General features: G+C 40.7%; 2 protein-coding genes, 2 long non-coding RNA genes and 1 pseudogene across 4 annotated transcripts; 3 read left to right on the top strand and 2 right to left on the bottom strand.

Moving 5' to 3' along the window:
• Positions 1-936: 936 nt before the first annotated feature.
• Positions 937-2,494, top strand: LOC121741663 (aminoacyl tRNA synthase complex-interacting multifunctional protein 1-like). Its single transcript, XM_042134517.1, has 3 exons — positions 937-1,491; positions 1,567-1,773; positions 2,172-2,494. The coding sequence occupies exons 1-3, from the start codon at positions 1,054-1,056 to the stop codon at positions 2,316-2,318; spliced, it is 792 nt and encodes a 263-aa protein (XP_041990451.1). The 5' UTR covers positions 937-1,053; the 3' UTR covers positions 2,319-2,494.
• Positions 2,495-2,881: 387 nt separating this feature from the next.
• Positions 2,882-5,801, top strand: LOC121810454 (annotated as a pseudogene).
• LOC121741662 (methylenetetrahydrofolate reductase 2-like) lies at positions 5,778-8,369 on the bottom strand. The gene is made up of 11 exons (XM_042134516.1): positions 7,944-8,369; positions 7,795-7,855; positions 7,645-7,727; positions 7,401-7,574; positions 7,158-7,331; positions 6,979-7,079; positions 6,787-6,898; positions 6,627-6,707; positions 6,370-6,547; positions 5,956-6,290; positions 5,778-5,878 (listed from the first exon to the last, which is right to left on the bottom strand). The coding sequence occupies exons 1-11, from the start codon at positions 8,334-8,336 to the stop codon at positions 5,795-5,797; spliced, it is 1,776 nt and encodes a 591-aa protein (XP_041990450.1). The 5' UTR covers positions 8,337-8,369; the 3' UTR covers positions 5,778-5,794.
• A 600-nt stretch (positions 8,370-8,969) lies between these two features.
• On the bottom strand, positions 8,970-10,033 carry LOC121741374. Its single transcript, XR_006037847.1, has 2 exons — positions 9,679-10,033; positions 8,970-9,149 (listed from the first exon to the last, which is right to left on the bottom strand). It is a non-coding gene; the product is annotated as an uncharacterized LOC121741374 (long non-coding RNA).
• LOC121741373 lies at positions 9,172-20,554 on the top strand. The gene is made up of 6 exons (XR_006037846.1): positions 9,172-9,394; positions 9,470-9,534; positions 10,609-10,672; positions 18,638-18,701; positions 19,754-19,817; positions 20,287-20,554. It is a non-coding gene; the product is annotated as an uncharacterized LOC121741373 (long non-coding RNA).
• Positions 20,555-21,104: the final 550 nt, after the last annotated feature.

Raw genomic sequence — 21,104 nt, 5'->3', positions numbered from 1 at the left:
CTCTTTTATAGAGAGATATCCATGAATGTTTTATGTTCCACTTTCGATGTGAGACAAACTCATTCAAGGATGTTTCTCTTTTATAGAGAGATATCCTTGAATGTTTTATGTTCCACTTTCGATGTGGGACAATCTCATTCAAGGATGTTTCTCTTTTATAGAGAGATATCCTTGAATGTTTTATGTTCCACTTTCGATGTGGGACAAACTCATTCAAGGATGTTTCTCTTTTATAGAGAGATATCCTTGAATGTTTTATGTTCCACTTTCGATGTGGGACAAACTCATTCAAGGATGTTTCTCTTTTATAAAGAGATATCCTTGAATGTTTTATGTTCCACTTTCGATGTGGGACAATCTCATTCAAGGATGTTTCTCTTTTATAGAGAGATATCCTTGAATGTTTTATGTTCCACTTTCGATGTGGGACAATCTCATTCAAGGATTTTCTATAAATTTGTATTTTAAATTATGTCATTTTTATTTTTTTAAGATTTTAATTATGTCTTTTTTTATTTTTTAACTTTAAGTTGTAATGTTATTTTAAATTTTCATTTGTAAATTTAATTAATGTAATTTTTTTTAATTATGTAATTTTTTTTAATTATGTACTTTTTAAATTTTATTAATATTAGTGAATTTTCCCGTATATGTCTCGTAAATTAAATTTCGTATATTGCGTTATTGTTAATTATTGCATTTTGTATATATTTGTTAATAGTGATGTGGATAGTATGTGGCTAGGCTATGGCTGGGCTATTGCTGGGCTATTTGCTTATTTTGATGATGTGACAGGAGGATTTTTAGTGCTGATGATGTGACAGTGGCTAGGCTATGGCTGGGCTATTGCTGGGCTATTTCTATTGTGGATGGCCTGAATGGCCTTAAGTACGAGTAATGATTTACTTGCGGAATAGAGAGAAACTACAGGGAGATAGATCAGAGCGAATAACAAAAAACCTAAGGGGCGAAAGTATAAATACGAAAGATAGGCAGCGCTTGGAATGGGGATATGGAGTTGAGAGTCTGAGCACAGTGCTACTAGTTTCAGTTATGGCGGCTGCTGCAGCTCTCACTTCCGCCCCTTTCCTCCGCCGCTGCGGCTCATTTCTCCCAACCATCAGACTAATCAACAATCGCCACCGCATAATCCACACTGCTGCCAATAGGAGCCCTATCGCCAATGGCGAATCCGCACCATTATCACCATTGACACCATCATCTACCAGAAGAAAAATTGAACCTCAATTTTTGTGTTACTGCACGGGGACGGAAGCGGAGGCGGAGTCTGGGACGGGGACGGCGGAGGCCGAGAAAGACACCGTGAAGGAGGCGGCGAACACTCTGGATATACGGGTGGGGAGAATCATCAAGGCCTGGAGGCACGAGGAGGCGGATTCTCTGTTCGTGGAGGAGGTGGATGTCGGTGAGGCGGAACCAAGGACTATCTGCAGCGGCCTTGTCAAATACGTTCCTCTTGACCAGCTCCAGGTTTCCTTTATTTTTTCAATTCACAAAAAAATCAATTCGGAGAAATTGTGGTTGATTTATGTTATGTATGTGCAGGAGAGGAATGTAGTTGTTCTTGCTAACCTAAAGGCTAGAAATATGCGCGGTGTGAAGTCGTTTGGAATGCTGATGGCGGCTTCTGATGCGGCTCATGAAAATGTGGAGCTTCTTGTGCCTCCTGAGGGTGCAGTGCCCGGTGACCGAGTCTGGTTTGGTTCCATTGATGAAAAAGATAGCCTACCCGATGCTGCATCTCCTAACCAGGTACGCACCACCACTTTCTATGCAATATGATAGTTATGAGAAACAAATGAGTTTCTTGATTGTTCCATTGATTAGAGAGCATTTTGATGGGTGTATAGTAGTTATGATAATAATCTGATATCGTAGAATATGGATGCTAAACTATACTTGTGGTTTATTTAGGATATTTGGGACTTAATTTGGAAGTATAGAGAAGGAAAATGACTTATCAAACAAACTTAAGCTAGGGAGAGTAACTAAGGACTTACTCCTCCCTTTTGTTATCATGTTATGTTATGTTATGTTAAGTTAGACTCTCTCTCTTGTTGTTTGTCCTTTGAAGTGAAGTGAAGTGAAGTGAAGTGAAGTGAATTGGGTAGCTGTGTATTAATCTGGTTGGATGACTTGTTACTATGCAGATTCAAAAGAAAAAGATATGGGAAGAAATCCAGCCTCACCTAAAGACCGACGACTCCGGCTTTGCTATACTTGACACTAAACACTCTATGCGAACATCAGCTGGTCCTATCATCTCCCAATCTCTCAAGAATGCCAACATTTCATAGTCATCTTTGATCCCCCTGCCCGCGACCATTTGTTGTTCTTTTTTCTTCTTTTAGGATTTATGTCCTTAGTTATGTGTTCACATTTACTGAAATCTTCCGACAAGAGGTTGTATAATTTATGACTATAAATTTACTTTCTTGATTAATAATGCTAAAGTTGTCAAAATTTCATCTTAGTGTACTTTTTTGTTTGATATGCTATTGCTAACCACAAATTTTGTTGACCAATATAAAGAAGAAATGGATTAGTGTGGTGAAGCAAATCGCAAGATGAAGAATGGGCCACGTAGGCTACTGACTTTCTGGATAAGGTGAAAAGGTTGAATTGTCCCGCTTGTATAACCCTCCTCCGCCGCTGCTGCCATCGCCGCCGGGGATTCGCAAATGCACTGCAAGTTCACTACATATAGTGCTACAATTCATCAACATGGAGTATCATCTATATCAACATTGTCATCTCTTCTTCGGATTACATCTTATCCCTCCGCCAAAACTATCACCTTTTTCCATAAAAATTCTTTCCCTTTACACCGCCGGAGACTTGGCATAGTTCTTTGTAATACTATGGCGGTGGGGCGGAGGACGACCAAGCTCAACCCATCATCACCTCGTCACCTCCGGAAGTCAAACAACAAGATGATGGTGAGTTGCCAGAATTGCTGCAACTAGGCAATTCTGCCATTTTACCCCCCTGCTTTGTTGGGCTCTTCACCGGCGTCGCTATCATCCTTTTCAACTACACGGTAACTAATTCATCTTCTTCATTCAGCATTTTCTGTCTCAAAGAGTTATCTCATGACTGATTGTACCACAACCACAGTTTCCTCAATCACGAAAGTGGGGGTAGTTGTGTTATTAGTTTTAGACATGGCTGTGCAAGTTTTTCTTTGATGCTGTTTTCAAGATCATTCAAGTCCTGATAAGTAGAAACTCTTGCTTAGTAGGTACATGAAATACGCGACTTGAGCTAGGGCGAAATACCTGCTCAAGGTGCCACATGGTTAAGAGAGGAACCCATTGAAACCAAATGGGGACGAATAGTCTTAGTTCCTGCTGTTGGAGGTCTTATAGTTAGCTTATTGAACGTGATTCGAACTTCGTTAGAGGATTCCGCTGATGGAACTGCCACGTCGAACATCAAATCAGCACTGAAACCGATTCTGAAAACTGCAGCTGCTTGTGTTACCTTGGGAACGGGGAACTCGTTAGGACCGGAAGGCCCAAGTGTTGAGATTGGTGTCTCCATAGCCAAAGGAGTAGGCACTTTTTTGGATAGAGGAGCTAAAAGAAAACTTTCACTCAGAGCTGCAGGGTCAGCTGCCGGAATTGCTGCGGGTTTGTCCTCTTCCAGATTTATTGTCACTTATTTTTCCTTTGCTATTTGTTTATTCAATCATATAATTGTAATTGGTCTCATCAGACCTAAATCTGATTCTTTTATCACAAGTCCTACATCAACATTTTTTTTCTTTGAACTTATGAAAACTTCAAAGAAAAAAAATGTAGTTGTAGGATGCAAAATATGATGATAAAAATTGTGATTTCTGTGAAAGATTCTTTGGTTAATATATTGATTATGCAACTAACATTTACTGGTGGATAAAGGATTCAATGCTGCTGTTGGTGGTTGTTTTTTCGCGGTGGAATCAGTGTTGTGGCCTTCACCCGAAGAGTCATCCTTATCCTTAACAAACACAACTTCAATGGTCATTCTGAGTGCTGTTATAGCTTCTGTCATATCAGAAATCGGTTTGGGCTCTGAACCAGCTTTTGCTGTCCCACTCTACGACTTCCGTTCTCCAAGTGGTAATGTTAAGCTTCCTCATTTTACAAGAAAAGAAAGGCAAAAACTCTCTTTTCCAATTCTGTGGCTTAATCTATAACCTCCTCTTATTGTCAGTTCAGAACTGCCACTGTATCTTCTGTTGGGCGCATTATGTGGTGTGATTTCGGTTGGCTTATCAAAGTGCACATCTTTTATGCTGGATTTGTTTGATGAGATTGAAAGAGGTGTTGGGATACCCAGAGCATTGTTTCCCATACTTGGTGGTTTGACAGTTGGATTTATAGCCTTAGCATATCCGGAGATCCTTTACTGGGGATTCGAGAATGTTAACACGCTCTTAGAATCACAGCCATTCTCATTCAGCCTTTCTGCTCAACTCTTGGTGCAGTTGGTGGCTGTCAAAATAGTGACGACTTCCTTATGCAGAGCTTCTGGATTAGTAGGCGGTTACTATGCCCCCTCTCTATTCATCGGTGCAGCAACAGGAATGGCATATGGAAAAATTGTGGGTCATCTGGTTTCCATATCCAACCCAGTTTTTCATCTTTCAGTCCTGGAAGTCGCTTCTCCTCAAGCTTATGCACTGGTAATATTCACCATCCTCAGTAGCAAAATTCGTAATATGTATAATAATGATTATTTGTAATGCAGGTTGGCATGGCTGCTACTCTAGCCGGTGTTTGCCAGGTACCCCTTACTGCAGTTTTGCTTCTGTTTGAATTAACACAGGATTATCGTATTGTTCTGCCACTTTTGGGAGCTGTGGGATTCTCTGCATGGATTACATCCGACAAGACAAAGAAAAAGGTAACCGACAATTCCAGAGAATCAAAAGATGCTAAGGAGGTGAATGGGAATAGTATCTGCGAACTGGAGAGTTCGCTGTGTCTGAACAGTGACTCCGAAGAGGATGCAGGGAATTTAGCAGACGAAATCATGGTGTCGCAAGCCATGAGAAGGAGATATGTAACAACGATGATGAGCTCTTCTCTAACAGATGTAGTGTCACTGATGCTGGAAGAGAAGCAGTCTTGTGCATTTATAGTGGATAATGATGATTGTCTCCTTGGTCAGTTAACACTGATTGACATTCAACAATTCCTTGAATTATCTATGAAAAAAACCATCAGACCTCAGGTAAGCTAGCTCTTTCCGTTGATGAATCTGATTATATATGTATCTTAAGAAATGACACGGCAGGTTCCCAGAGTATCTGAAGTGTGTCTCTTACGGTGGAAGATGTGTGGTTTCGTGTACAACGACCCCAAACATGAGTGTCCTTACTGCTCTTAGCCTGATGAATAGGCAGGGAGTGAGCCAAGTGCCAGTTATCTTGGAGGATGGGGGTCGTCGTTTAGTCGGTGTGTTGGATAGAGAATCCATCAATCTTGCTTGCAGAGCATTTGCAATCCGGGATGGACTCAGCTGGTTTATGCTGGAGGACAAACTAAAGAATTGAGAGTGAGAATGTAGCTAATATTTTCTTGAGGTTTACTCAATCAAAGTAGGGATATTCATCATAGTTTAATTCAATCACCTCTTGAGTTTGTTCCCTTGATATTTGATATATAGTGCTGAATTTGACAAATAATGTAGAGCTCAATCCCAAATGGATTTGTAAGTAAAAAATGAGAAAATTACATTACTCAATTGAATTCTCTTCTACTGTGTGCACCAATGAGTAATTGTTTCAAGTATCTCTAAAGAGAGCAAATAAGCCTCCATGGACATAGTCATTATCAACCAAGCTGACCAAGTAGTGACTGTTCTTCACCTGCCAATGAATTGAACACAAAAAGGTTAACTAGTGTTGTTGAAGACACAATAAATCATCAAGTTGAGGTTACTGACCTCTTCAAGTAGTTTTCTAGAGGGATCAGATTCTGGGTAGAGATTGGCCCACCCTCTCGACCACAACTCAAAGGCTTCATCCTTCCACACCATAAAGGTTAGAGGATCGACAATGGTGGGTTGCACAATCTCCTTTGTAGGGAAAACTCCCCATGTGACTGCATTCACATCTGTGTTTTTCATATTTGAAATCCAGACACCTTCTCTGTTAACCGCCATGTAGCTGAGGCAGGAGAAGGCTTTGCATTTATTGATCAGCGCAGTCAAGCTTGCCGGAGAACAGAAAAACTCTAGGTATGCTTTCTGATACACATATCCACCTGCCTCTCCCCATCCTGTCCCAACAAACATCAACTTTGCCTAATAATGTCAACCATTGATAGACATTTCAACAAAATAAGAGCATGACATTACCAACATATGATGTTTCAGACTTTGCTCCATTAACAGCTGGTTGGCTGTTGATAGTGAGAAAGCCTTTCATGTTAATATTACCAAGCTGTTCGTTGATGATCTTGGTCTCCGGCTGAAGTCCATCTAGTTCTGACCACGGACTACTTCTGGTTTTCCCAAGGCAGAACTTTGCAAATTTCTGGTGCATTTTAATATCCATATATAAGGACTATAGTTTCATAACCATCAAACTTTTATGTAGAAATAAGGTACTATACCTCGTAAATATCTTCAAGATTTTTCAAAGGAACAACCCATTCTTCTAGAAATCTCTTCTCATGAGATCGTGGTCGCAAGAACTGTTAATCATAAATGCCGTATCCTCAGACAAAACAATGTGATATATTGAGATGTGATATAACAGTTGATGGTGCATGCCTGATAATCAGTCAGTGGTGCAAAAGATGGAGTTTGGAAATCTCCCCATCGACCATTTGGGTAGCGGTCCCAGGAAATTGACCTTCCGATGTAGCTTTTTGGACGATTAGCCCTACAATGTATACAGATTAGGTAACAATTAAGCTAGGGAAGAAACACAGGTGGCCAGGCTATTAAGGGAACCTTACGTACCAGAAAATAGGACGAACACTTTCTGTTGCACGAAAAACATTTGTTGGACGTCTCCAAGGCAAGGATCTCGGAAATTTGGACTCCTCAACCAGGCCAAGATTCTGGCAAGTGAAGCTTGTTGTCAAAAAAAAGATTATATGATAATATATAAATGATGAGATAAGGAAGGGGAGAGGCACCGTCAGTATTGCCAAAGCAGATTTCTCCATGTTTAAGGTGTAAAGATGTATAGCTCTCATCCCAGTAGCCAAAATCTTTCTGCACATATCAGTTGCAAGCTGAACACCATATGCCTTGACAGCTTCGTCATTGTCCTTGATCGGTTCCAATGCAGCCATAACCTCAGGGGGAATCTAGAGAGTAGCACAAGCATGTAAAGATAAGAAACAAGTATGTGTGTGTGTATACATATATAAATGGACCTTAGTTTTGCAGAAGCCGGTCATGCGGATGAAGGCCTTGTACGAGTTAATGGGCATGATCCCCGGTATAATAGGACACGTTATTCCAATCTGGCGACAGTCAGTCACGAACTTGAGGAAGATGTCAGTGTCATAGAAGAGCTGGGTTATGATGACTTCACCTCCAGCATCAATCTGTTAGATGAAATAGTCATGACATGATGAGTAGTGGGAAAGCGCTGTGTGTGTGTGTGTGTGTGTTTACCTTTTGCTTGAGATAAACAAGTTCATTCTGGTATGCCTCTGCTGTAACAAGTCCATTCTCCTGAATTACCTCAGGATGGCCCTCTGCGTATCATATTCATTTGATCATATCATTGATTATTGTTATTAATATGGCCATGTTTATTAGTACCTGGATAGCCAGCAACACAAATGCCAAAGTAATCCCCATACTTGGCACGGATATGCTTGACCTGAAGAGAGAGATGGAATGATTAGTATAGTAATATGACTATATGGAGATGAATTGAGGGAAATTGAAGGGAAGGGAAGGGAAGGTACGAGGTCGAGGGCGGAGGCGAAGCCGCCTTGGACCTGGACAAACTTGTCCTGGCCGTGAGGAGGGTCACCGCGGAGGGCGAGGACGTTGTGGATGCCATTGGAGTTGATGGTGGAGAGGGCGTGGTCGATGCTGCTGAGGGGCATGTTGGTGCAGGTGAGGTGCATCATGGTCTCGACGCAGACCATGTTCTGCATGCGGTTGGCGATCTCAAGGGAGAGATCGGCGGTGGTTCCTCCGGCGCCCCACGTGATGTCGCAGAAGGCCGGGCTGTAGGCAACCATCCGCTCAATGCGATCGAACAGATTGTCCACTCCATCCTCCGTCTTCGGGGGAAAGAACTCGAACGAGAACATCACGCCGCTTTCGCTCCGGATCTTGTCTATCACCTTCATCTTCACAGCCAAATTATTCACACAACCTACTGAGATTCATCAATTATGCATCCAAACAAACTTGTCTATTTTTAACACCCATGCACCTACTCTTACTCTTACAAACTAACTAACTAACTAACCGCTATAAATTTCACAAATTATATATAGACTTCAACGCAAATTTCACTAATTGTTAAATAAGAAACCACAAGAAAATATTTTTACACTTCTGAATTAACATTTCTACAAATTAATAAAGTTATTTAAAGTGATTTTTTAGGATGGGCTTGTAATTGTAAAATAATTTGATTATTTCGACCTCATTACTGTTGTTTTTATTGGTGATCAAAATTCATGTAGGCTTATGTCAGTGAAACTATATTCAGTTTTTTCCTTTCCTTAATTCATTGTATAAGTGTTTTATGCACCCACTTTTATTGTAACGCCTCACTTTTTGAACTCTAATTTGTGAACCCTAAAGTACTGGTTTTAATGCTATTGTTTTGCGAAGATCCGTGATTTAATTGTGGTGAATTAATTGGTGTTGGACTGAGATTTGTGAAATAAATGACTGCGCGAATCTAATTAATTCCTGCCCGTGAGGAATATTTATTGGACTCAATTCCGTGTTGGATCCGATAAATTAAATAATTAATATAAAAGTCCAGTCCGTGATTAATAAATTGTGTACTGCACAATTTAAAATAAAATACAATGAGCTGTGAATTAAGCTAAACTAATTAAAATAAAAAAAATCTTTAATTCTAATCTTAATTAAAGATTTTACACAGATATTTCCTGCTCCGTGATGAGATATTCATCCTTCGTGATCTGCAAATAAATATTAAATAAATTCAAATTTATCCAACATATATAAAAAAAAAAGAAAGCAGATTTTAAAATTCTCTCCTTCCCCAAGTTGGAGAAAAAAACCGTTCCCCTCTCTCCCCAAATCTCTCTCACATCCAAACTATCCATCCCTCTATTTTAAATCTCCAGTTTAGTTATTTCTTTCCATTCTACCCGTTCTCTGCAAGCAAGAAAAACCAAGAATCATCCTTCAACTTCTACTTAAGGTAAACTAAATCCTATCGATTGTATCTAAACTTTCTCCTGCTTCAAAATCTAACATCAAATTGTGCTATTGGCAGTAACCAAAATCCTCCAGCTTCAAGAACCATTTTTTTTCTTCCTCAACAACCGTCTGCAATTGAAGGTAAACACCTCTCCCATCCAAATTTCAATTTCATTCTACTGCATCCATACACATTACACCCTACAATTACCACAATCTGCAATATACCTTGAATCGAAGCAAAATAATCTAAAGAAACAAATTTTAATCAAATAAAGAACTTACCTTCGGGGAGGAAATCGGGGCTGCGCGGTATTGATTCGGGTCGATTCGGGGCTGTTCGGAGTTGTTCGGGGTTGCGCGGTATCCGTTCGGGGTAAGTAGGGATGGCCCCGATTGAATGACGGCGACGGTGGTTTGCGGCACAGGCGAACGGTGCTGCGCCTCCTGCTGCGGCCTGACCGTGCGACGGCGGCTTCCGGCGGGGAGCACAGCAGCGCCTCCCGGCGGGGAGCACAGCAGCGCCTCCCGGCAGCGACAGCAGCAGCAGCGACCTTCCGGCGTCGAGCTTCTGCAATTTTGGGCGAGTGAGAAAGAAGAGGAGAGAAAGAAGAAGAGGGAGAGAGAGAGAACCGAGAGTGTGAATGTGAGGGGGAAGTACATTTTGATTTTGGGCCTCATTAATTAGAAATAAATGGTATGGGCCTTTTGGTTTTTTTTTGTTTTAGGCCTTGTTAATTGATTGAGGAAAAATAAGAATTAGCTTTCGGCCTTTTTAATTTAAATGGTAGGATTTGGTTAGTTGGGCTCCAATTTAATTTGTTGGGGCTTCCTAATTTAATTGGAGACATAAAGTGGGGGAAATAATTAAGTTTTGGGGCTTTTAAATAAATCTTTGGGCAGATAATTAATTGTGTCGAATTATCTAATTAATTTCGGAATATTTCAACGAACGAATAATTATATCCTAAGTCCGAAATAAATATAGTTCGAGGGGAAAATGCTTGCGATAATTTAGTTACTTTTATTAATTTTGGAGATTTTAATTCGATATCAAGAGGGAAATTACGAGGAGCCATCGGAGTGATTTTTGGCGTAAGCGGCCGAATAAGCGAAAAATTGAGAGAACAAGATAAAAGACTTCAAGTAGAGCGCATGCATTTTATTGATTTAATTGGAAAGTATGTTGATATATGTATTATTTAAATTCTAAAGGTGAGACTTCGCAAGGGAATCGAGATACCAAAGGGAAGGAAGTGTAGAGAATTATTCAATTGAGGTGGGCTTTCTTTTAAATAAGGACAACGTCCTAAATATTTTATCGATGGAAATGAAACTGTATTTATCATGCTATGATTTGATTTTTACGTGCCTATCTGATGTGGCTTTATGCCATTATTATATAAATCGAATTCGGGTCCTTGTAGGGCCGCAAACCCTACTTGGGCTAGTGTACACCTATGGTAGATCGTGTGCTAGCGTACGGTCTGGCCGGTCTAGTGGCTTGGTTTGTGGCCAAATATGGTAAACGTCTATGGGAAAATGACTGATCAGTCGATGTTTGAAATGGAAATGATTTTGAGTGCCTCGGGCATTTCTAAAGCTAAACCCCGATGGTTACTTGTGAATGGCATGATAAATTACTCTTTACTGAAAATGTTTTCGGCATGAGCCCATTGAGTATTTTTATAGTACTCAGCCCTGCATGTGTTTTCCTTATGTGCATGTTGAGCGGCGACGAGAGTACGGTGGTGTTGAGCAAGTCAATTGGTAAATGAACTGTTGTTTTTTAATTATGGGTGTCGTTGTGTCTTCACACATGACGTCACCCTTACTCTTGGTCGTTTCCGCTGTGACTTTTCGTTCATTCATGTTTTATTTGGGCCGACAACTTTAATTGCTAGGATAATGGATTTTCCGAATTTCTTGTTGGATAATATTAAACTCTTGGTTATTTAATTGGATATTAATAGTTGGTCCAACTTGTGTTGAAATCCTAATCTTTTCCGTCTGTTTATTAAATTCTTTTAATCACGATCGCCCGTATTTATCAACCCTAAAGGGCGGTCGTGACAGTTTGGTATCAGAGCCTCAGTTTCTTTCCGCTCTGGACCCAAGAGTTTTTTTGGAGTCAAAATCTATCCTTGCATTAATTGACTAAAGTGTTAAACATCGAAGGCTCAACACCACAACTCGTCACGCCCAACCACGAAAGAAGGGGTAAGAATATTTTGGCGACTTTTAAATGAATCCCAAAATTTTTGAAATTCGATGGAAAAAATGGTTCCTTACGAAAATGGCAATTTTGGGCCTATTGGAAATTTAAAGTAAATACTATAGCTTTTCGAAATTGTTGTGGTCATACGAGACGTGAGACACTATGGGAGTATGTGATTGAAGGTGTTGAATGTTATGGATATTGAAGTGTGAATATGAATCGCATGCCTAAGGTGAGGACTTGTTATTACATGTTCGAATTGCAAATTCAATTTAAAGAACATATATGTTGATTACTTGAACGGCGAAAATTCTAATGCATATTTTGTTGAAATTTTATGATTTTGGAACTAGGAAACGCAAAGTATGACGCGTGTGTAGTTGCAATTATGTGATTGTGATGGACATGAATTGCATGATTTTTTATGAAATGTGATTCCATGAACGATGGATTGATTGAGTTACTATTTTAAATATTAATATACACGGGATGGAATGCTATGGGAAGCAAAATGGTTTATATGGATAAACATGTTTGACTGCGCAATATATAAATAACGTTTTATGTGATGATAATTCATTATTGATGAAGTACGAGGTATTGTATAGAATCATTGTGAAAGTGAAATGTGGAATTTTGAACTTCGTTGCAAATGTAGAATCTATATGAAGCTTGAATTAAACAATGATCGAATATATGTATAAGTATGAGACTATGAACTATGTCTGGAAAACATAGAGTGCCTAAGAAGTATGCTAGGCCGAACGTGCTCGAACACAGTTGTAAACTGATAACTACAATATCACTTTCCTGAGTGATGGGATAAACGAAAACATGTACTTCGAACTAGACGGATTATTGTAATTGCCTATTGTCTTCCCTGGATGATAAGAACAAAACGAAAGGAAGTTTCTAACGAGATCAAGACAAGAAGAAATGTTAGGTGATGTATCCTTACAACGACGAGATTTTGTGCATTCAATCAAATAAAGTGAATGCAATAGTGCATAACATGTTAATGCGACGACGCGTTACAAATATGACAACACTTATGACACGTTAAGGCCGGGAGGGTTATTACCATGTTTTAATGAGAATGACCGCTATGGCGTGCCAAAAACAATATGAAGGTGTGATCTTCAAGGACAGTTAATTGCTGTAACGACACCAAGAATCTTGACTTCGAATCTAGAGTTTTCGAGAACACATTTATTATCTTCGGGAAATGACGGAGTGCTACCTTTGTAGCTAGAATGGATGAATTTAATCGACAGTACTTACTTGGATTCTCATAAACTTTTTTCTGTGAAGCTCCTTGACAATGGTATTCTTTTCGTGCATTTAAAACCTTTGATTGACCTGCAATTTGCAAGTGATGCATCACTGTTTCCTTTTAATGAAAGTAGTGACTCATTCTTGTTCCTCTTGAGTCATTTTCGGAGCCATTCTAATCAAGGGCAATTTCAATAGTGCTCCCCATGTTGAAACTCGTTCTGATCCAAGTAAGACTGTTAAATAGATTTCTAAATTCTTGATACAAGACTCTCAAGGAAGACAATGGCTCGATCTCTGCAAACACAATATGAGGAATAAGTTTCAAGAGACACATACAAAATGATACCCTAATAACATGAGTAGTCGAATATTTATACATCTATGCTTAGTTGTAGCAAGCTGAGAGAAGCCGTGTACATCAAATGATCACGTTTTGCGGCTCAGAATTTATGTAAGTGGTTGATCAAGGGATATACGGATAACAACTGCGAGTCGGAGGGTTAAGGTCGTCGCATAAGATCATTGTCGTACGATAGTAATGGAATGAAAATACGAGCACCCTGATAGATTATGATATACGAACGAAGGTCGTAGACGAGAGAAAATCGTCCAGCAAGTGGCGAAATTGAATCAATTAAAATGGGAAACAATCGAAAGGAGAAACGCGTGCAAGCACCACCATCTTCACCTCCTCCACTTAAGCCAGAATGGCATATTGAATAGGTTTTGCTAAAGCAAAATCCTCCTATCTTCGATGGGGTAGGAGAGCCAACAAAGGCCGAGACTTAGATACGCGCATTGGAGACCATCTTCAAATTCTTCAGGTGGACTAAGGGAGAGCGTTTGATTTGTGTAACCTACCAATTCACGGATTCGACCGACTTTTGGTGGGACAAGCAAAGGACCATGACCACTGAGCAAGTGGATACAATGACATGGGGGGACATTAAGACGTAGATATACAACAAGTATATCCCAAAAGTTATCAAAAGGCGAAGACGACAGAGTCTTACAATATCAAACAAGGGATACCAATAAGAAGATGGCTGAGAAGTTCCGTCGGGCTTAAGGCATGAGATACAAATGGCATTAGCCAGTCGTGGGAGGCTTACATATGCGGAGGCGTTGGCTCTCGCGCTAGATGTTGAGGCAGCTATGCCCAAGGAGAGGGTGACGGAGAACATTACACTGGCACTGCCTCCACCACATTATTCTCGAGAGAAGAGAAAGTGAGATGGGAATACGACCCACTATGAAAACAAGAGGTACCAGCCCACCCAAAACCGACCAAAGTATGGGGTAGACAAAATTTCTCTAACCAGAGGGGTGACTTCCCACCCAAACCACCACAATGCAATGTGTGCTCCAAGTACCATTTCGGAGAGTGTAGAATGCAGAACACTACCAAGTGCTTTAACTGTGGGGAAATGACCACTTCTCTAGAGAGTGTCCGATAAAGAATGACGGGATGGGGTCAAGGCAGAACAATCAAGGATTCCTTCATCAGTCGAGGGCAGCACCGGCACAACTAAGGATGAATCGTGATCAATCTCCGCGACAACAACAACCTCACCGTCCAAGACTTCCCTCCCAGGCTAGAGCATATGCATTGAGTTCTAAATCACCCAAGACTTAACAAGGGAGTCACGAGAACGGGAACTTGGCAGGTATGGGCGAACTTCTCGATACACCTATTGTCGTGTTATTTGATACGGGCGCATCGCATTCTTTCATATCAGAACTATGTATGGACACATTAAGTTTGCCTGTTAATGAATCAGAACATAAGATGATGGTGACCTTACCAGTGAGAGAGGTAATAGAGATTTCTCGAACATGCTCGAAAGTAGAAATTTTTGGGGGAACTTAAGCTAGTCGTGCACAACTTACGAGTCATGGCAATGGGGGGTATCGATTTAATATTGGGAATGGATTGGTTAACTGCGAATCTTGCTACTATTCGTTGTAAGGAGAAACAAATATCATTACAAGCCCCTGGAAAGGAACCAATTGTGTATCATGGAATCACGATGAACTGGAAAACATCTATCATCTCCGCACTCCAAGCCACTACGATGTTAAGAAAATGGCATCCTGCCTATCTGGTCTATCTACAAGGAGATGAGAAGGAAGAAAGGAAACTGGAGGACGTTGTTGTGGTACGAGAATTTGCAGATGTTTTTCCTGAAGCTTTACCTGGCCCACCGCCAGATCGACAATTGGAGTTCACAATCGACCTAGAGCTAGGGTCGGCACCGGTGTCTAAGGCCCCATATCGAATGGCGCCTAAAGAGTTGGAAGAACTCAAGATACAACTACAACAACTTATGGACTTGGGTTTCATTAGACCCAGTGTTTCACCGTGGGGCGCGCTTGTGCTTTTCGTGAAGAAGAAGGATGGATCGATGAGAATGTGTATCGATTATAGAGAGTTGAACAAGATGACTCTCAAGAACAAATATCCACTGCCGAGGATAGATGACCTATTCGATCAACTCCGAGAAGCCGGTGTGATCTCAAAGATGGACTTAAGGTCCGGATACCATCAATTGAGGGTCCAAAGAGAAGACATACCGAAGACCGCTTTTCGCACAAGATATGGTCACTATGAGTTGGTGGTAATGTCGTTTGGATTGACCAATGCACCTGCGGTATTCATGGATTTGATGAATCGAGTATTTCATCCATAGTGGGATAAATTCGTTTTGGTCTTCATAGATGATGTACTCGTCTACTCGAAGAATGAGAAGGAACACGAGGAACACATGCGAATCACTTTGGAGCCGTTGAGGAGTGAGAAACTATATGCCAAATTCAGCAAGTGTAAGTTTTGGCTTAAGTAAGTGAACTTCCTTGGTCACATAGTGTCGGCAGAAGGAATACGAGTGGATCCCGCCAAGGTTGAGGCGGTACAACAATTGAAAGCACCTTCAACACCAAGCGAGATTCGGAGTTTCCTAGGTTTGGGAGGATACTACCGAAGGTTTATAGAGGGATTCTCCAAGATAGCGAGACCCATGACCCAACAACTCAAGAAGGGAGTAAAAGTCAATTGGACCCTGGAGTGTGAGACAAGTTTTCAACTCTTGAAGGAGAAGCTAACTAGTGCACCGATTCTGGCCGTGCCGGAGCCTGGAGTGAACTATGTGGTATACACTGACGCTTCGAAGGTGGGACTTGGATGTGTGTTGATGCAAAACAAAAAAGTGATTACTTACGCGTCACGACAATTGAGGCCACACGAGTTGAACTATCCAACCCACGACTTGGAGTTAGCAGCGGTAGTACACGCCTTAAAGATTTGGAGACATCATCTCTACGGAGTTCGATGTGAGATCTTTACGGATCACAAAAGCCTGAAGTATTTCTTCGAGCAGAAAGATTTGAACATGCGGCAACGAAAATGGCTCGAGTTGGTGAAGGACTACGATTATGGCATCAATTACCACCCCGGCAAAGCAAATGTAGTGGCAGATGCTTTGAGCCGGAAGGACCATTCCCAACTGGCCTCTTTTCTCACCAAAGAGGAAAGCCTGATTCGCGAGTTCAGCAAGATGCGTTTGGAAGTGGTAAAGACACCTGAAACAGTGGATGCACGAATCGCCACTTTAGTTGTTGAACCTGATCTAAGGTCGAGGATTATTGAAGCACAACAGATGGATGCGAAATTGAAGGAAATTCGTGTAGGAGTGCGAACTGGCGAATCTGAGAATTTTAGTGAAGAAGGTGACAATGCCCTTACTTTCGAAGGAAGACTATGCATGCCGGGTAACGAGGAGCTCAAAAATGAGGTTATGAGTGAAGCACATGAGACTCTTTACACCGCCCACCCAGGAAGTACGAAAATGTATCAAGATCTGAAGAAGTCCTTTTGGTAGAATGGTATGAAGAGGGGCATAGCGTAATTTGTCAAGAAATGTTTAGTCTGCCAGCAAGTGAAGACTCTACATCAACGACCGTATGGGAAGTTACAACCACTAGAGATTCCTGAGTGGAAATGGGAGCACATCGCTATGGATTTCGTGACGGGTTTGCCAAGGACTCCGAAAGGGAACACCGCCATTTGAGTAATTATAGACCGACTCACCAAGAGTGCACACTTCATACCGATTCCCATAACCTATGGATCAAACAAGCTAGCTCAAATTTATATAAGGGAAATAGTGCGACTGCATGGAGTCCCAGTGACGATCACGTCTGACCGTGACCAGAAGTTCACTTCAAGATTTTGGATCAGCCTACAACGTGAGCTAGGAACCCGATTGAATTTTAGCACAGCGTTTCACCCGCAGACAGATGGGCAGTCCGAAAGAACGATCCAAACTCTCGAGGATATGTTGAGAACCGTGGTACTCTACCGAGGAGGAAGTTGGGAGGCAGCACTACCACTGATCGAGTTCGCCTATAACAACAGTTTTCAGGCAACGATAAACATCGCTGCTCTACCGGGACGAAGTTGGCGAGAGAAGAATACTTGACCCGATGCAGTTGAAGAGATGGTGGGAATCGTGCGGCAAATTCGTGAAAGGATAAAAGAAGCTCAAGACGGACAAAAATCATACGCGGATGTCCGACAAACTAATTTACAATTCCAAGCTGGCGACAAAGTTTTTCTGAAAGTATCCCCGTCAAAAGGGATAACACGATTTGGCGTCAATGGCAAATTGAAGCCGCGATTTATTAGGCCTTACGAAATTCTTGAAGGAGTAGGCCCCGTCGCATATCGATTGGCGCTGCCACCAAGCCTTGGAAATGTGCACAACGTTTTCCATGTGTCACAGTTACGGAAATACATGTTCGACCCAAAGCACGTGATCCGTTTTGAGGAAGTCGCGTTGAATCCAGACTTGAGCTATGAGGAGAGACCCCAATCCATTTTAGACCGAAAGATCCAGAATGTGAGGAATAAACCTGTTGCTTGTGTGAAAGTGCTATGGGAAAATCATGGGCATGAAGAAGCCACGTGGGAGAATGAGGATAAAATGATGGAATTGTACCCAGAACTCTTTACTTGAGGGTAGCAAATTTCGGGACGAAATTTCTGTTAAGGGTGGTAGGATGTAACGCCCCACTTTTTGAACCCTAATTTGTGAACCCTAAAGTACTGGTTTTAATGCTATTGTTTTGCGAAGATCCGTGATTTAATTGTGGTGAATTAATTGGTGTTGGACTAAGATTTGTGAAATAAATGACTGCGCGAATCTAATTAATTCCTGCCCGTGAGGAATATTTATTGGACTCAATTCCGTGTTGGATCCGATAAATTAAATAATTAATATAAAAGTCCAGTCCGGGATTAATAAATTGTGTACTGCACAATTTAAAATAAAATACAATGGGCTGTAAATTAAGCTAAACTAATTAAAATAAAAAAATCTTTAATTCTAATCTTAATTAAAGATTTTACACAGATATTTCCTGCTCCGTGATGAGATATTCATCCTCCGTGATCTGCAAATAAATATTAAATAAATTCAAATTTATCCAACATATATAAAAAAAAGAAAGCAGATTTTAAAATTCTCTCCTTCCCCACGTTGGAGAAAAAAACCGTTCCCCTCTCTCCCCAAATCTCTCTCACATCCAAACTACCCATCCCTCTATTTTAAATCTCCAATTTAGTTATTTCTTTCCAAGCAAGAAAAACCAAGAATTATCCTTCAACTTCTACTCAAGGTAAACTAAATCCTATCGATTGTATCTAAACTTTCTCCTGCTTCAAAATCTAACATCAAATTGTGCTATTGGCAGTAACCAAAATCCTCCAGCTTCAAGAACCATTTTTTTCTTCCTCAACAACCGTCTGCAATTGAAGGTAAACACCTCTCCCATCCAAATTTCAATTTCATTCTACTGCATCCATGCACATTACACCCTACAATTACCACAATGTGCAATATACCTTGAATCGAAGCAAAATAATCTAAAGAAACAAATTTTAATCAAATAAAGAACTTAGCTTCGGGGAGGAAATCGGGGCAGCGCGGTATTGATTCGGGTCGATTCGGGGCTGTTTGGAGTTGTTCGGGGTTGCGCGGTATCCGTTTGGGGTAAGTAGGGACGACCCCGATTGAATGACGGCGACGGTGGTTTGCGGCACGGGCGAACGGCGCTACGCCTCCTGCTGCGGCCTGACCGTGCGACGGCGGCTTTTGGCAGGGAGCACAGCAGCGCCTCCCGACAGCGACGGCAGCACCAGCGACCTTCCGGCGTCGAGCTTCTGCAATTTTGGGCGAGAGAGAAAGAAGAAGAGAGAAAGAAGAAGAGGGAGAGAGGGAGAGAGAACCGAGAGTGTGAATGTGAGGGGGAAGTACATTTTGATTTTGGGCCTCATTAATTAGAAATAAATGGTATGGGCCTTTTGTTTTTTTTTGTTTTGGGCCTTGTTAATTGATTGAGGAAAAATAAGAATTAGCTTTGGGCCTTTTTAATTTAAATGGTAGGATTTGGTTAGTTGGGCTCCTATTTAATTTGTTGGGGCTTCCTAATTTAATTGGAGACATAAAGTGGGGGAAATAATTAAGTTTTGGGGCTTTTAAATAAATCTTTGGGCCGATAATTAATTGTGTCGAATTATCTAATTAATTTCGGAATATTTCAACGAACGAATAATTATATCCTAAGTTCGAAATAAATATAGTTCGAGGGGAAAATGCTTGCGATAATTTAATTACTTTTATTAATTTTGGGGATTTTAATTCGATATCAAGAGGGAAATTACGAGGAGCCATCGGAGCGATTTTTGGCGTAAGCGGCCGAATAAGCGAAAAATTGAGAGAACAAGATAAAAGACTTCAAGTAGAGCGCATGCATTTTATTTATTTAATTGGAAAGTATGTTGATATATGTATTATTTAAATTCTAAAGGTGAGACTTCGCAAGGGAATCGAGATACCAAAGGGAAGGAAGTGTAGAGAATTATTCAATTGAGGTGGGCTTTCTTTTAAATAAGGACAACGTCCTAAATATTTTATCGATGGAAATGAAACTGTATTTATCATGCTATGATTTGATTTTTACGTGCTTATCTGATGTGGCTTTATGCCATTATTATATAAATCGAATTCGGGTCCTTGTAGGGCCGCAAACCCTACTTGGGCTAGTGTACACCTATGGTAGATCGTGTGCTAGCGTACGGGCTGGCCGGTCTAGTGGCTTGGTTTGTGGCCACATTCCAAGTCATGTATTGACAGATATGGTAAACGTCTATGGGAAAATGACTGATCAGTCGATGTTTGAAATGGAAATGATTTTGAATGCCTCGGGCATTTCTAAAGCTAAACCCCGATGGTTACTTGTGAATGTCATGATAAATTACTCTTTATTGAAAATGTTTTCGGCATGAGCCCATTGAGTATTTTTATAGTACTCAGCCCTGCATGTGTTTTCCTTATGTGCAGGTTGAGCGGCGACGAGAGTACGGTGGTGTTGAGCAAGTCAATTGGTAAATGAACTGTTGTTTTTGAATTATGGGTGTCGTTGTGTCTTCACACATGACGTCACCCTTACTCTTGGTCGTTTCCGCTGTGACTTTTCGTTCATTCATGTTTTATTTGGGCCGACAACTTTAATTGCTAGGATAATGGATTTTCCGAATTTCTTGTTGGATAATATTAAACTCTTGGTTATTTAATTGGATATTAATAGTTGGTCCAACTTGTGTTGAAATCCTAATCTTTTCCGTCTGTTTATTAAATTCTTTTAATCACGATCGCCCGTATTTATCAACCCTAAAGGGCGGTCGTGACATTTATACTAGTGTATTCTTACAGATGGAGGCTCATGACAAATTGGATAAAGAACAATTTGGAATGTAAAAAGATCACCAAAGATCTGCGAGCATGTTATCGAAGAAATATAGCAAGACCAGAATCACATATGCTCACAAGAAGACAAATGATGCTTACACAAATCCACCCTAAAAAAATGTCATCAAGTTCTAATTTTGATGCTTCCAAATTCCTCGAAGATGATGAATGGGGACAAAAATCGTTGAACAAAATCGGCAAATTGATCCAATGACAAATGATGTAGCTATTTGTGAAACATCTCTATCTTTACAACATACATACCATATGGCTAGAGCTACAATACGATGCATTGAAAGAAAATGTGAGAAGGGTCCCGATAATGTTTACGAGCATGCCGTGTTTTCGAGCAGTACATTGCTGAAGATGTAATCCATCACCCACAATTTTTTTTGGAACAAGGTATCGCA

Source organism: Salvia splendens, chromosome 7 (genome assembly GCF_004379255.2).
Source record: "Salvia splendens isolate huo1 chromosome 7, SspV2, whole genome shotgun sequence".
NCBI lineage: Eukaryota > Viridiplantae > Streptophyta > Magnoliopsida > Lamiales > Lamiaceae > Salvia > Salvia splendens.
Note: the sequence above shows the minus strand (reverse complement) of the source record. Positions and strands in the feature narration are given on the sequence as shown.

Coding starts and splice junctions, on each gene's coding strand:
- LOC121741663 (XM_042134517.1), top strand. CDS start 1,054: ATGGCGGCTGCTGCAGCTCTCACTTCCGCCCCTTTCCTCCGCCGCTGC. Junction 1,492..1,566: donor TTCCTCTTGACCAGCTCCAG/GTTTCCTTTATT, acceptor ATGTATGTGCAG/GAGAGGAATGTAGTTGTTCT. Junction 1,774..2,171: donor ATGCTGCATCTCCTAACCAG/GTACGCACCACC, acceptor GTTACTATGCAG/ATTCAAAAGAAAAAGATATG.
- LOC121741662 (XM_042134516.1), bottom strand. CDS start 8,336: ATGAAGGTGATAGACAAGATCCGGAGCGAAAGCGGCGTGATGTTCTCG. Junction 6,708..6,786: donor CACCACTGACTGATTATCAG/GCATGCACCATC, acceptor TATGATTAACAG/TTCTTGCGACCACGATCTCA. Junction 6,291..6,369: donor GTCTGAAACATCATATGTTG/GTAATGTCATGC, acceptor TTGTTGGGACAG/GATGGGGAGAGGCAGGTGGA.